At 35.2% G+C, this 12653-nt stretch overlaps 1 protein-coding gene across 1 annotated transcript in view; it reads right to left on the bottom strand.

Moving 5' to 3' along the window:
- LOC128245673 (uncharacterized) overlaps positions 1 to 12653 on the bottom strand; it is a 115775-nt gene that overhangs the window by 50586 nt on the left and 52536 nt on the right. Inside the window, exons 71-92 of the mRNA XM_052963894.1 lie at positions 11807 to 11947; positions 11403 to 11588; positions 10633 to 10761; positions 10163 to 10348; positions 9881 to 10006; positions 9156 to 9335; positions 8739 to 8879; positions 8388 to 8573; positions 7784 to 7915; positions 7086 to 7271; positions 6797 to 6931; positions 6088 to 6282; positions 5712 to 5846; positions 4600 to 4803; positions 4065 to 4187; positions 3343 to 3537; positions 2810 to 2941; positions 2415 to 2606; positions 1533 to 1706; positions 942 to 1142; positions 681 to 815; positions 125 to 316 (exon numbers count right to left, since the gene is read on the bottom strand). Of these exons, the coding sequence (XP_052819854.1) occupies positions 125 to 316; positions 681 to 815; positions 942 to 1142; positions 1533 to 1706; positions 2415 to 2606; positions 2810 to 2941; positions 3343 to 3537; positions 4065 to 4187; positions 4600 to 4803; positions 5712 to 5846; positions 6088 to 6282; positions 6797 to 6931; positions 7086 to 7271; positions 7784 to 7915; positions 8388 to 8573; positions 8739 to 8879; positions 9156 to 9335; positions 9881 to 10006; positions 10163 to 10348; positions 10633 to 10761; positions 11403 to 11588; positions 11807 to 11947 (3606 nt within the window). The remainder of the gene's footprint in view (positions 1 to 124; positions 317 to 680; positions 816 to 941; positions 1143 to 1532; positions 1707 to 2414; positions 2607 to 2809; positions 2942 to 3342; positions 3538 to 4064; positions 4188 to 4599; positions 4804 to 5711; positions 5847 to 6087; positions 6283 to 6796; positions 6932 to 7085; positions 7272 to 7783; positions 7916 to 8387; positions 8574 to 8738; positions 8880 to 9155; positions 9336 to 9880; positions 10007 to 10162; positions 10349 to 10632; positions 10762 to 11402; positions 11589 to 11806; positions 11948 to 12653) is intronic.

A 12653-nucleotide genomic window follows, 5' to 3' on the forward strand; every position in this document is an offset into this window, starting at 1 on the left:
CTTCAACTTAAACCCAGAATGCAATCACTGCTTCTGTGACTATATATCACAAGAGTGATCACCCTTTCTGAGATAAAATTAATAACTACGCCCTCAATGAATCATACAAGAACACTCAACATACCAGAACATCAGCATCGGTGGCCGTTAGTCTGGTGATGGAATAACCTTGCGGTGCACTTTCCTGAATGGTCACGGTGACAGCGCGATTGTTGTTGGCGAAGACTGGGGGGTTAAAGTTCTTGCTAACAAACAGCTCCAGTGTAACAGAGTCTGAGAGTCTTGGGGTACCTCCATCTTCTACTTGGATGCGGATCTAGGCAAATAGCGGTAAATATATCTATAAAGAATCTTTATTTCAATGTCTCATAACGATGGTTCAGCATTAGATTGATTTCACTTTAACTAGTATAAGGAATTACCTCAGTCTTCAACTGAACCCTACATGATTATTACAGGAAACAAAAAACAATGGCTCTAATTGGACAAAACAAGGTCAATATTAATACAAACTTAAATACAATAGTACTACTTTTTCTGGGTACTACTTTTTAAACGCCAAGGACATCCTGTTTTATTGACCACAAACTTTTTCTAGGTGAATATCACTTTCTGTGCCCAATAGAGCAGAATATTAACCTCTTCATCATTCTAGACCTGTTATTGAATAATACACTTACTGAATATCTGATCTTGCTCTCCGCAGTCAAATTGCCGCCTGCCCCAAGTCGGACCTGGCCGTTGGTGTTGATCTCAAATAGGCGCATGGCATCTTCATCACCAATGATGGAGTATTCTAGCTCATTGAAGGGAGACTGAATGAAAAAGGTTAAGATTAGTTTAAGCTAATCAAGATCAATACAAGAACTTTAAATATCTATACAGGTTTATTGATTATTTTATGATTGATGCAGTTAATGTACAATAATTATCCAGCATACCACGATATCGTTATCCTGGGCTGCAGTTGGAAAAACGAGCCCGCCTGCCGGCAGGTCCATATCCACTCCCTGGACGTATTTCCCATTACTGTTAAGGTTCGTAAAGAATGGTGCTGTGTTGCGCCTCACATTAACAGTAACAGTGGCTGGTTCGGGAGACTGGTTTTGTGGCACGCCATTATCTCGGGCCAAGATGAACACCTGTAGGTTAGATAAAAATTTGAATGTAAATGTTCCTTGCTTGGTAGTTATTTCCAGCTTATGTTCTGTCCTTAAAACAATATTTAGTTTAGACTTATTTATTTTACAACACCTAGGTGAAGGGCAAGTGCACTAACCACTGCGCTAATGGCACAATAAAATTTATTCAATCAAGCCCAAATTAATATGCATTACTGTAATATTTCATTTCAAAATATGTCACTAACCCATCTATGTCAATCTTAATAAAATATTTACACAAAGCTGACAAACAAACATGAATTTACCAGTGCAGAGCTTGCAGATATGTGCTAAAGATAGATTTCAACCTCCAAACTATTTAGAAATTGAAAATAAATGGAAAACAAGACTTTAAACCATAAACCACACCTGAACTGAGAAGAGTGTACGGGTATCGGAATAGTCCATCATTGACTGCCTCAACATGAGAATTCCCTTGTCCCCACCCTGCAGGTCCATTTCTCGCTGCACCATGAAGAAACTCATGATTTCTGCGCTGTTTCTTGTAGGATCAAGGTAATAGTAGATGTCCTTGTTTGGGGACTAAAAAAAAAAGATCAAAATAATAATACCGCGCCCGAAGTCCCTCACAGCAGCATTAAGCTCAGGACAATATTCTGTTTTTGTATAGTTAATGTAATTCCCTCATTTTGAGTAGTCCTGAGAAGAAAATTAGCCTTTTGACAATCATGATTAACTATCATGGAAAATCCAGTTTAAGTTAATAATTTGGTGACATGCAGCAATTTGAAATTTGAATGTACAATCTCCAGATTTTAGGATTGATCCTGAACTTTATTAACCTTAATACATATTTTCTGTTTACAACAGCCATACAAGTAAATACACATTATTCTCAACCAGCAAGTTTCAGACATTTGGATAGCTGCGTAATAGACAGTGTAGAGATGATAAATCACCCCACAACTTTAAGACCTCCAGACTCCAGAACTCTATTTAAGTTACATGTATCTTATTAATTCCCTGTTAGGAATATTTTATTTTAGTGTAAAACTGTATTTTATGTCCCCAGTGTCATGAAATGTAGTTTTTCTATGATCATAGTGAAATTAAATACGATGTTACCCTAAAATCAACAAATTTTCTGTTTCTTTCTTGGTTATTTTCAAAAAAAAAATTGTATTTTAATTTCTTTTTCAAAATACTCCTTTTGTATGATTAAGAGTATATCTTTACCCAACTATCATCAGGTGCACTGTAACCTATACATTCAATCACATCAAGAATTACCTCTTCATCACGATCAATGGCGGTGACTTTTTTAAGCTCAACCCCTACTGGTTGAGTCTCGAGAATATCCGTGGAATAGGCACGATTGCCAGCTTCAAACACTGGGCCATTTTGGTTTCGCAGGATGTTAAACTTCAGGAGTCCAACAGCTGTTCTCGCTGGAAAACCTCCATCACGAATTTCCACACGCATCTGAGAACAAAACATTATTTTTACTATATGTTTGGTTATGTAAGCGTTTAATATTTATGTTGCTTTTATAAATTGGTAAAGTTCTTTTTATAAAATTGTGTTAAAAGGACATTGGGGTCCTTCTTCAAAAAAACAGATCAGCAAGTAACTAAAATTTTAATGTAGGAATATTTCTTGCTTTTTGGTGGTTAATATATTAGTACCTGAAGGGAGTTGAAGGTGTTGTCATTTTCTAAGGGAGCAATAAGGAACACATTGCCTGCACTGTTGATGCTGAAAAATGAGGTCACTTGCTCGTCACCTATAGCGCTAAATGAGTACTGGTCGAATGGGTTCTGAAAAAGAATATCCATCAATCATTCATCGATTTTGCTCAACAATTATCTATCTCAGCTTAAATCCACAGTATAATTTGTTTTTACTAGAGCTTCTTTGGTATAATTGCTATGTGATAAACATAAATCAAAACCATTTAAGGAAATACACTAATGGTTAGTCATGCTGCTTTTAGATGCACAGGACTGACACACTATCCGATGGATATTTTAAAATATAGTTCAAACTATATAATCAGTTAATTCTTTGTTTTGGTTAATGTTTGGTTATCCAATTATGACTGTAGACCAATTAAATTGCTTGCATGCACAAACAAGCCAAAACATAACCTGGGAAAAAGTCATTATGTTTTACACATCCAATTTTAAAAGCTGAAACATGAAAGCATGTGTGAACATACCCTGGTGTCATTATCACGACCCTGAACAGTGAAAACAGGCACTGTTGTAGACAGAGAGCGGCTCTCTGAGATATCCAGCTCGGCGTACAGGTTGAGGATCTCGGGCGGGAACTGGTTTCGTCTCACACTGAGCGTAAACTGGCCGGTGATGCAACGAGGGGTGGGTTCACCTTTGTCACAAGCTTGAATGTCAAACTGAAATGAAAGTATAGTAAGCATTTTTGTAACGATGCAAATGATTGATTTTCATGAAAATTAGTGAAACAGAGTCTTAATGGTTTATAGCCATAAAATAATTATTTACACAAGATTTCCAAATTTCATGTAAAATGGTAGAATGAAGAAATAAGCCTGGAAGTATAATCGTTATTAATGAGAAAAATTACTTTACAAAACTGACTTCCAAAGGGAGACTAAAAAGTGAGTGATCTCGTCAGTTTTATGTACCACTTCAAAATCAAAACTAAAATCAAATGATACATGTTTTATCAATAAATGTTGAACTTATTCACTAAAGGGATATTTATGGAAAAAATTATAGCAGTACTGTGATAAAAAAAGATAATTTTAATGGCGGCAATGCACTTTCAAACGTATAATAAGAATATACCATGCATTGGCAACTGAATCTAATACAGGCCAATTGCCTATTTTATTATTGTTATACACAATGTCGGAGCACTTTTATGTTCACATTTTGTTCATTGTAGAACATTGCTTACAGTGTATGAGTTCGCTAGAAGGTTTCTCTGGCTGGAGGTCAGGTACACGGAGCCAGTTCCCGGGACTACTCCAAATAATTCCGTGTTTGTAAGTATGGAGTATTCAATTTCACTGTGGGGTGCCTGAAGAAAAAATGATAAAGGTTGATTAGAGGTAAAATCTAGAAAACCAATGTTTAACAATAATTTTCAATCCAAAAAGGCTTATTAGTAAGCCAGATATTTAAAAAATTAATGCTGATTTTAGTTTCGTTTCTTTCATCTAATTCCTTAGCTTAATTCCATTTCAAATGCAGACATAAAATTCATTTTTAATGTTTACCATCTACAGTACTATTTGTCATTTGTCTAAAATTCACTTACACAAAAAACAGCAGATGATTCAGTAAAAACTGTTACAGATACAGATAACTCCATGTTCAATATAATGAAAAATGCTTCTCGGCCAAAAAAATTGTTCAATAATGAAAAATGCTTTTCTGCCAAAATCATGTAAATAAAACAAGTTAACTGAATGAAGAGTTGATTTCTGTACCTTACTATCACCATCTTCCGCACTGATGGTGGCAAAGGCCGTGTTAATGCTGAGGATTTCATCAATAGTGTTTGAGTACTGATCGGTCGTCCCTGGCAAGGTATTGGTCCACCTTGGAGACTGAAGGTTTCGGTTGACAGTAACGGTGACAACAGCTGTGGCTGAACACCTTGATGGGCCCTGGTCGGCAACCTCAACTCGCAACTGGAAGTAAGGAGGAATGATATAATAGGGACGTATGAAACAAACATTTTTTGGCAATGAACAATTTTGTGTTTGGCTTTTTCATTTGAATACAATCTTACGTCATAATTAGTGCATTCTTTTTGTGGTGGTCCCCTCTCCCCTTACCAACTGAAGCAAGTGAGAAAGGGCAGACCACAATATGATATTAACATAAATGAACTAAGCTCTTACTATAGTTTATAAAAGTGGACTCATGTGCTGGATGTCAATCACTTAGTTTTGTGATCAACAGGAAGGTTATAATTTGCAAATAAACACAGCTAACACAAAGTCAGATTACCGGGTAACCAATCTCTGATGTCTTTAAAAATAAAAAAAAACTTAGGAAAAACTAGGAAACTGTAACAGAAAGCCTGTAACAGGAAACTAGGAAACTGTAACAGAAAGCCTGTAACAGGAAACTAGGAAACTGTAACAGGAAACTAGGAAACTGTAACAGCAAGCCTGTAACAGGAAACTAGGAAACTGTAACAGGAAACTAGGAAACTGTAACAGGAAACTAGGAAACTGTAACAGCAAGCCTGTAACAGGAAACTAGGAAACTGTAACAGAAAGCCTGTAACAGGAAACTAGGAAACTGTAACAGAAAGCCTGTAACAGGAAACTAGGAAACTGTAACAGAAAGCCTGTAACAGGAAACTAGGAAACTGTAACAGGAAACTAGGAAACTGTAACAGCAAGCCTGTAACAGGAAACTAGGAAACTGTAACAGAAAGCCTGTAACAGGAAACTAGGAAACTGTAACAGGAAACTAGGAAACTGTAACAGCAAGCCTGTAACAGGAAACTAGGAAACTGTAACAGGAAAGTAGGAAACTGTAACAGCAAGCTGTGACAAGAAATTAACTTAAAAGCAGTTTTACTCACAAAGTAGACGAGATCAGTATCCGAGAAGATGGCAGATCGGGTCTGCACTTCTCCGGTGTTAGAGTTGATGGAGAACACAGCTCCTGCATTGTTGTCGCCAAGAATACGGTAGTTATGTTGTCCAAATATGTTTGTCTGTAAAAACAATATCAACAGAAATGTCAGCTTGGGCAAATTACAAAGAGAACTGAAAATTCCTAATATGATAAAAAAAAGTTACTTTACCTAACAATTTTTCTCAGGTGTTGTTAAATACACAAACAGTTAAAAAAACAACAACATATTTATCAACAATTATAAGACAAGTCTTCAAATCTCCCCCATTTTCATTTAAAAAAACAAAGTAGACAAACTATATAACAAACACATAACTCACATTAGGATCATTGTCAACCATGTAGTTTCCAAAGTTGACGACTGATTGTGTCACGAAACTCTCATCAATTGCAGGTGGGGTGGGAATGGTTGTGAACACGGGGCACGTGTTGCGCGTAACCTCGATTGTGACAGGGACAAGGTTGCTGCTTCGACCATCAACTGCTCCATTTTTATCACGCAGTCTTGAGTTCAGCTGCATTTGAAGAGTAATTTATGACATAATTAAATATACATGGTAAAAATATGATATTATAGAGACTTGTAGAATTAAGTTTAAGGCCAAGCAAAATATTGTGATAATTGTGGTTCAAACAAGGACTAGACAAAAAAGACTGAATAAAATCACAATTCATTTATAATATTGAGATTCAGGTACATATTTATGATTCATTATTCTAATTTTCATGATCTTGTACTATATTGGAAAGCATTTTCTTTGTTTCAGTTTATTCATGAGCTCCCATACAGTTACCAGATAGCAGATCTCTTTCTGTGCAACTAAAAGCATGTGGACCAATCTCAACAATACACACAAACACGCACACTACTTGAACACCATCCCGACAATAATCCTAAGCAGTTACTACATTTGGCTCGTGTAAAATCAATAACTTGGATGGTCAGTGCAGTAAGTATTACATATTTATGACAATCACAGAAAGATAAAAATGCATGAACTAAGTGCCAATTTTTAAACTGTATTTTACCGTGTAAGTTGTAGGACGATTGTTGTCTAGGTACAGAGGGGATTTCACGGTGATGAGACCGGTTGAACTGAGCGCAAACACTGCTTCAGCTGCGCTAGAACCCTCGCTTCGGTAGACAAACTGGTTCCACGGGGCCTAAAGAAAGTACAATATAGAGGTTAATGAATATTCCCTTATAGGCTTAACAACACAAAGGCTTATTGAAAGTTACAAAGGCTAGGCTAAAACGTCTTTTAGATAAAAAAAAAAAATGAGCATATATTCAATGACTTAACAACAACAGCAATACCTTAGTGTCTCTATCATGTCCTGTGAGCTGAAGTACTGCACTGCCGACGGCACGATCTTCTGTGATTGTGATTCTCCACTGTGTTTCATTGTGTGCGGGGTCGTACAGGTTGCGAAGCACGTTCACAGTCACCCAGCGACTGCTTGATTTAGGAAGCGGACCCTTGTCTGTGACTGTCACAAACAGCTGCAGAAGGAAGTCAATATCATAAAATACATTTGTAAATAAAACATTTGTACTTTTTATATAAAAAAGCGATGTTTTTTAAGAAAAAATAACATATGTCCTGCATTTCATGTTTATTATCAAACAGATCACCCAACATACAAAATTTAGGTAAAAATAATCTGAATTTTATATCACATTTTTCCATTTCTAAAACAAGAAAACATTCAGGATCAGCAGACATAGTTAAGTAAACTTTTGTGAACACTATAATTATATAAACCTGTAAAATAATTTCATTGAATCACTAAAGGTGAAATTAATAATGATGATGTAAGATGGCAATTTAATATCAGTTTCTTGTTACTAAAAATAGAACTTCCCATGGTGATATGTATATCAAAGGTCATGAGCACTATTAATGTAATTTACATGTCATTATTGTGTAAAATATGTGAAATAAGGCCAAAAAGTGATGTTTTTAAAGTTTACTAAATTGCTCAAGCTCAGTATATCCAAACTTTTATACTTACATTATAACTTTCCCTGGTGTCAGGTAGAACATTGGCAAGCATTACTAAAGTTCCAGCATTTGGGTCAAGGCTAAAGAAATCCTGTCCGGTACTGGATTCTACCTTGCTCAATGTGCGATTGAAGAAAGGCTCCTGTAATATAGAACTAGATATTAGAGAGCTGTAGGAGAGATTTTTTCAAATGATTAAATTATAACCTACATTTCCAGCCAATGAAATCAATCAAACACACTGAAAAAAGTGTGATGCTTAACTGATAAGAAGAGCAGTTTTACAACTTAATAGACATTGCATCATTCTCTGGTTCCCTCTGTGTTATGATCTAAGTCAGTTGGAACAAATGTTGTAAAATCTTAATGACTATGAGGAGCTCACTCATTGCGCCCTCAGCAAATAAACTAGACACTTAAATGTTTTGAATTGCAATTCTGACAAAAATCAAACAATTAAAAAATTTTCATTATGTTGCTTTTCTTTTTATTGGTTGTTCAATATAGCAAAAGAACAAGAATTTGAATGGTGATCCAACAAGAAAAACAAATTCACTTAACAAAGAAACATTTTACATTAACAATGTAAGGTAAAGATAAAAAAGATAGCTCACCGTTGTATCCTGGTCCTGGGTAGTAATTGTGCCAACAGGGGCGTTGAATCCGGCATCCTCTCTGATTGTGTATGTAAGAGCGGATGCGATGGTTGGGGTGAAATCATTGCGGAGAATATTGAGTGTGGCCACGACAGGCACAGATGTTTTCCTTGGGTCACCGCCGTCTGTTGCTCGCACAGTGATCTGAGCCAGACCAAAAATTTCTTATAAGGTGGCACATTCCATAAACATTATCACAGTATCATTTATACATGTTAGATAGATATTTAAGGGGAATAACTTCACTAATAATGATAAGTTAAAGTAAAGAACAGTTAAGTGAAAATATAAAATGTAATTATTACTCACATTATACTGTTTCTGAACGTTACATGGTGCCACATACAAAGCTGATTTGGCATAGATTTCTCCGTTGTTCTGGACGCGGAAACAAGCCTTTACAACATCCGTGCTAAGGTCAATGTCGTAGCTCTGTACATTGTTTGGAGGCTAAAAAACAAGTAAAGTACAAGTATTATAACTGTTTTTAGTGGTATTTTGCTCTTAATTTAATCACACTCATATTAACATTTAAACATTGTTTTTAATCTTAAGTCACATCAACAGAGATGAACATTTATTATTCTAATCATTTAATTAGCTGTTTTAAATATAAATTAGCAGTTCAGACATGATTAAATGTTAACAGTAACCGGCTATATTCATTAAAAAACAACAACATGAAACTTCTACAGACTGACTTGGATGAGTGGAAAACATCTTTACCAAATCATTGTCTGTCGCTGAGACGGTCAACAGAGCTAAGTTAATGTCGTAAGTTTCTTTCACTGTCCTGGACAGGGCACCTTGGAAGAATGGTGTCATGAAGTTTGACTTTACAACAAGGTTAAGAATCGACACGTTCTGCTTGGCTGGCTCACCCTTATCTTGAACACTAACTACAATCTGTGGATAAGATAAGACAGGTATGGTAAGATTATAAATATCTTCCATGGCTGAGAGTGTAAGATAAGTCCCTTATAACAGGATCAAGCCCAGCACACTGTTTTTGGTTTGATATAAAATGTGTAATATTCTCTTTTTAAAGAGTTTTGAGGCTTGTAAAGGAAATAATATTTGAGATCAATAAGATAAACTACTTTTTGTTTTATAAAATCATATTTACGGTATGCTAGTAATTTTGCTTAATGAAATAAGATACTTAAGTGAGTTATGCTGAAGATTTTTTTGAGAAATTTGGGCCAGTACTTCAAACAGGAATGGTATTCAATGTTTGTCTTAATTTGAACTAAACAGATGTAGCTAATTGGATAATGTGTTATAAATAATGGACCTATACTGGGAATGAAGTCAATGATGTATGAACAAAAGACCTAACTTAAGCTGCATATTGGTGGCTTTTAGCAGACCTTGCTCCTTGTCATGCTGAAGCTCGCAATCTCTTGCGTGGTAGATGATTAAAAAATAATGTACGTATAAGTAAAATTTACCGAAAGTCCATCAGTGTTAGCATTGGATGGCAAGCTGCCGGCTAATCTAATCTCCCCACTGTTCTCATTGATGGAAAACAGATTGTTGCTGATCAGACTGTAGGTTATCTGTCCGAATGGTGTGTTCTGAAAACAGATGGATAATTCTTTACAATACACATACATGCAGTGGGATGCAAAAATAAACAGATTATCATATTGAAACATTTCTGTATTAAAAGTTGATCAATCAGAAGGAAATATAGAGTACTTCATTATGTATGTGCAGCATAAAAAACTTACAGCTGGATCATTATCTGCACCCTCTACTCGGAAGAAATTAACATTCTGGGTGAGTGTCGAGTCGATCTCGAAGGAGTTTGGCAGGTTCAGGAAGTAGGGAGTCTGGTTGTTGCGTTGGACTGTAAATGAACAGCGCAGAGAGGTGGGAGAGACCTTGCCTCCACCATCTATGAGACTAATGTCAAACTGAAACAAATAAATTAAAAAAGGATCTCATTTATTGATATTTTAGTACTTTGTCTATAATGACAGAATTTTGTTTCTGGAAGTATTCTTATTCTAATATATACATATTTGCATTTAATTTATTTAGATGGTAAAGAAAGTTTGTTACATCGTTTTATTATTTTCCCTAAATGGTAATATGCTGAAGCAAAATATAAAGGATCTTACCGTAATTGCGTAAAAAAAGGCTCTAAATATCAGAACACATGTACCAATTATAATGCAAATGACTAACGTAGACTTACCTCATACGTGTCCGTGCCACTACCAACAAGCTCTCGGTTAAGTATAATCTGGCCATTCTCGTTGATGTCAAAGTGTTGGTCTGCTCCAGGTGTTACAGGCGTCAAAATGTATGTGATTGCCCCGTACATCTGTGATAGATAAGGCTTAGTTTTTGACTGTGTATATTGTATTGACTCTGTTACTTTGGCAACTATTTTACTAGTAAGTTGCATAAATGTACAAAAAACACTTGATCAAAAAATGAATACAGGTCAGTCACCTTAAACATTAGAGTACAACAGCTATCTTGATAAAAATTATTAAAGGTCAGACACCTATTTCGTATAAGATTATTAAATTATCATAAGTTCAAACACATTAAATCTATAGGAATGTAAATGGCAACAAAGGAGTTCAAAATTTTCCTGAAATTTGTTTTTATCTTAAATCTTAGTGCTGTATTTGATTTCACTTAATTTTAAGATTAGAATACAAGTGTTTGATTGGATTGTAAAAATAACTGGCCAATGGACTGAATGGAATCACTGAGGCATGTCTAAGGATAAGGATAAAAAAGATATTGATGGGACTAGTCTCATTAATAAGTACACTAATGCATAGTAACAATATTGATAGTAAAAATTTCAATGTATGACTAAGATTAATTTTAAATGGGTTTCATCAATTTATATGAACTACATACTAGTTCAACTCTAATTCAATAGATCATAGACAAGTTTATCCTTTTCCAGAAAACAACTTAATTTGCTTAACAACAAACAAAACCAACCCCACTATCCCCATCCGCAGCGACAATGGTGCGGATCGGTGTGCCAAGATCTTGAATCTCAAGAAGGCTTCCTCCACATGTGGCTGTGCTGATCGTGGGGTCGTTCAGGTTAAAGTTGATGTTCACATAGAACACCGCGTTGCCACAACGCTGCGGGGTTCCCTGGTCACAGGCTTGCAGTCGAACCTGGCAGAGATATTTTATTTAAGTTTACTGAAAAGCATGTGCTTATACTCCGGAGTAGAAAAATCGAGTCAATGATATTCAAAACGAAGCTTTGATGCCATTCTCGGTAAGTTTGAGCTAACAAATTTTATCTGACTTTATCTCATTTTTGCATGACATTAATATTTATTCAGGTGAGATAATTGTATAAATTTCACACTTCAGACAGCTTCACCAACCTGATACTGGTCTTGAACGTTGTCAACGTTAGTGCTGATCTGTCTATTTAGACGCAGTGTGCCAGTCTGATCGAAGGAGAAAAGCGTGTTGTATTCTGGTGTCAGGCCCACAATGCTGTATGTCAGTGTCTTGTAAGGCAGCTGTAAGAATAAAATACAGCTTATATTGCACTCTGCTGAATAAGCCAAATTTATCTTAGTATTGCAAACATTTTTCAAAGGGAAATAAACTCATATTCGTGTTGACATTAATTTAATCAGGTTGTTTCCATTGCTTATATCTTTAAACGCATGACAGGAAGTTTAAACAAAGTGAACTGTCTTTACAGGAAGTTTGAATAAAGTTACTTCCCTTTAATTGCCAGGAATCCTCACAGATAACAAAGAAAAACACACAATAAAACCCCTTATCTGATAGATTGATTCCATATCCTATTACTCGGCGTATATGTTTTTGTAATATAAAACATCATTGTCCAATTTTCAAAAAAAAAATACTACTTATATCAAACTTTCGGAAATTTTATTTCTGATTCAAAGAAAATAACATGTCAACAATGCAAAAGATGCATAAAATAAAGAATAAAAAAACAAACAAACAAGGAAAGTACATTTCTGCTTTATATTAATTATTTTATTTATTGTAAATAAATGAGCAAATAGACAAGATTGCGAGAGAAAGATATAAAATATTCACTTAAATTTGATATCCTTATTACGGTAGAAATTAAATTTGATAATCAATTCCGAGAACTAATAGGCTATGTCTGATGTAACAAATCAAAATATTATTTTGGAAACAGAATATCATTAATACTCAGAAATATTGATTCAAATAAACAATTCT

This window comes from Mya arenaria, chromosome 2 (genome assembly GCF_026914265.1).
Source record: "Mya arenaria isolate MELC-2E11 chromosome 2, ASM2691426v1".
Classification (NCBI taxonomy): domain Eukaryota; kingdom Metazoa; phylum Mollusca; class Bivalvia; order Myida; family Myidae; genus Mya; species Mya arenaria.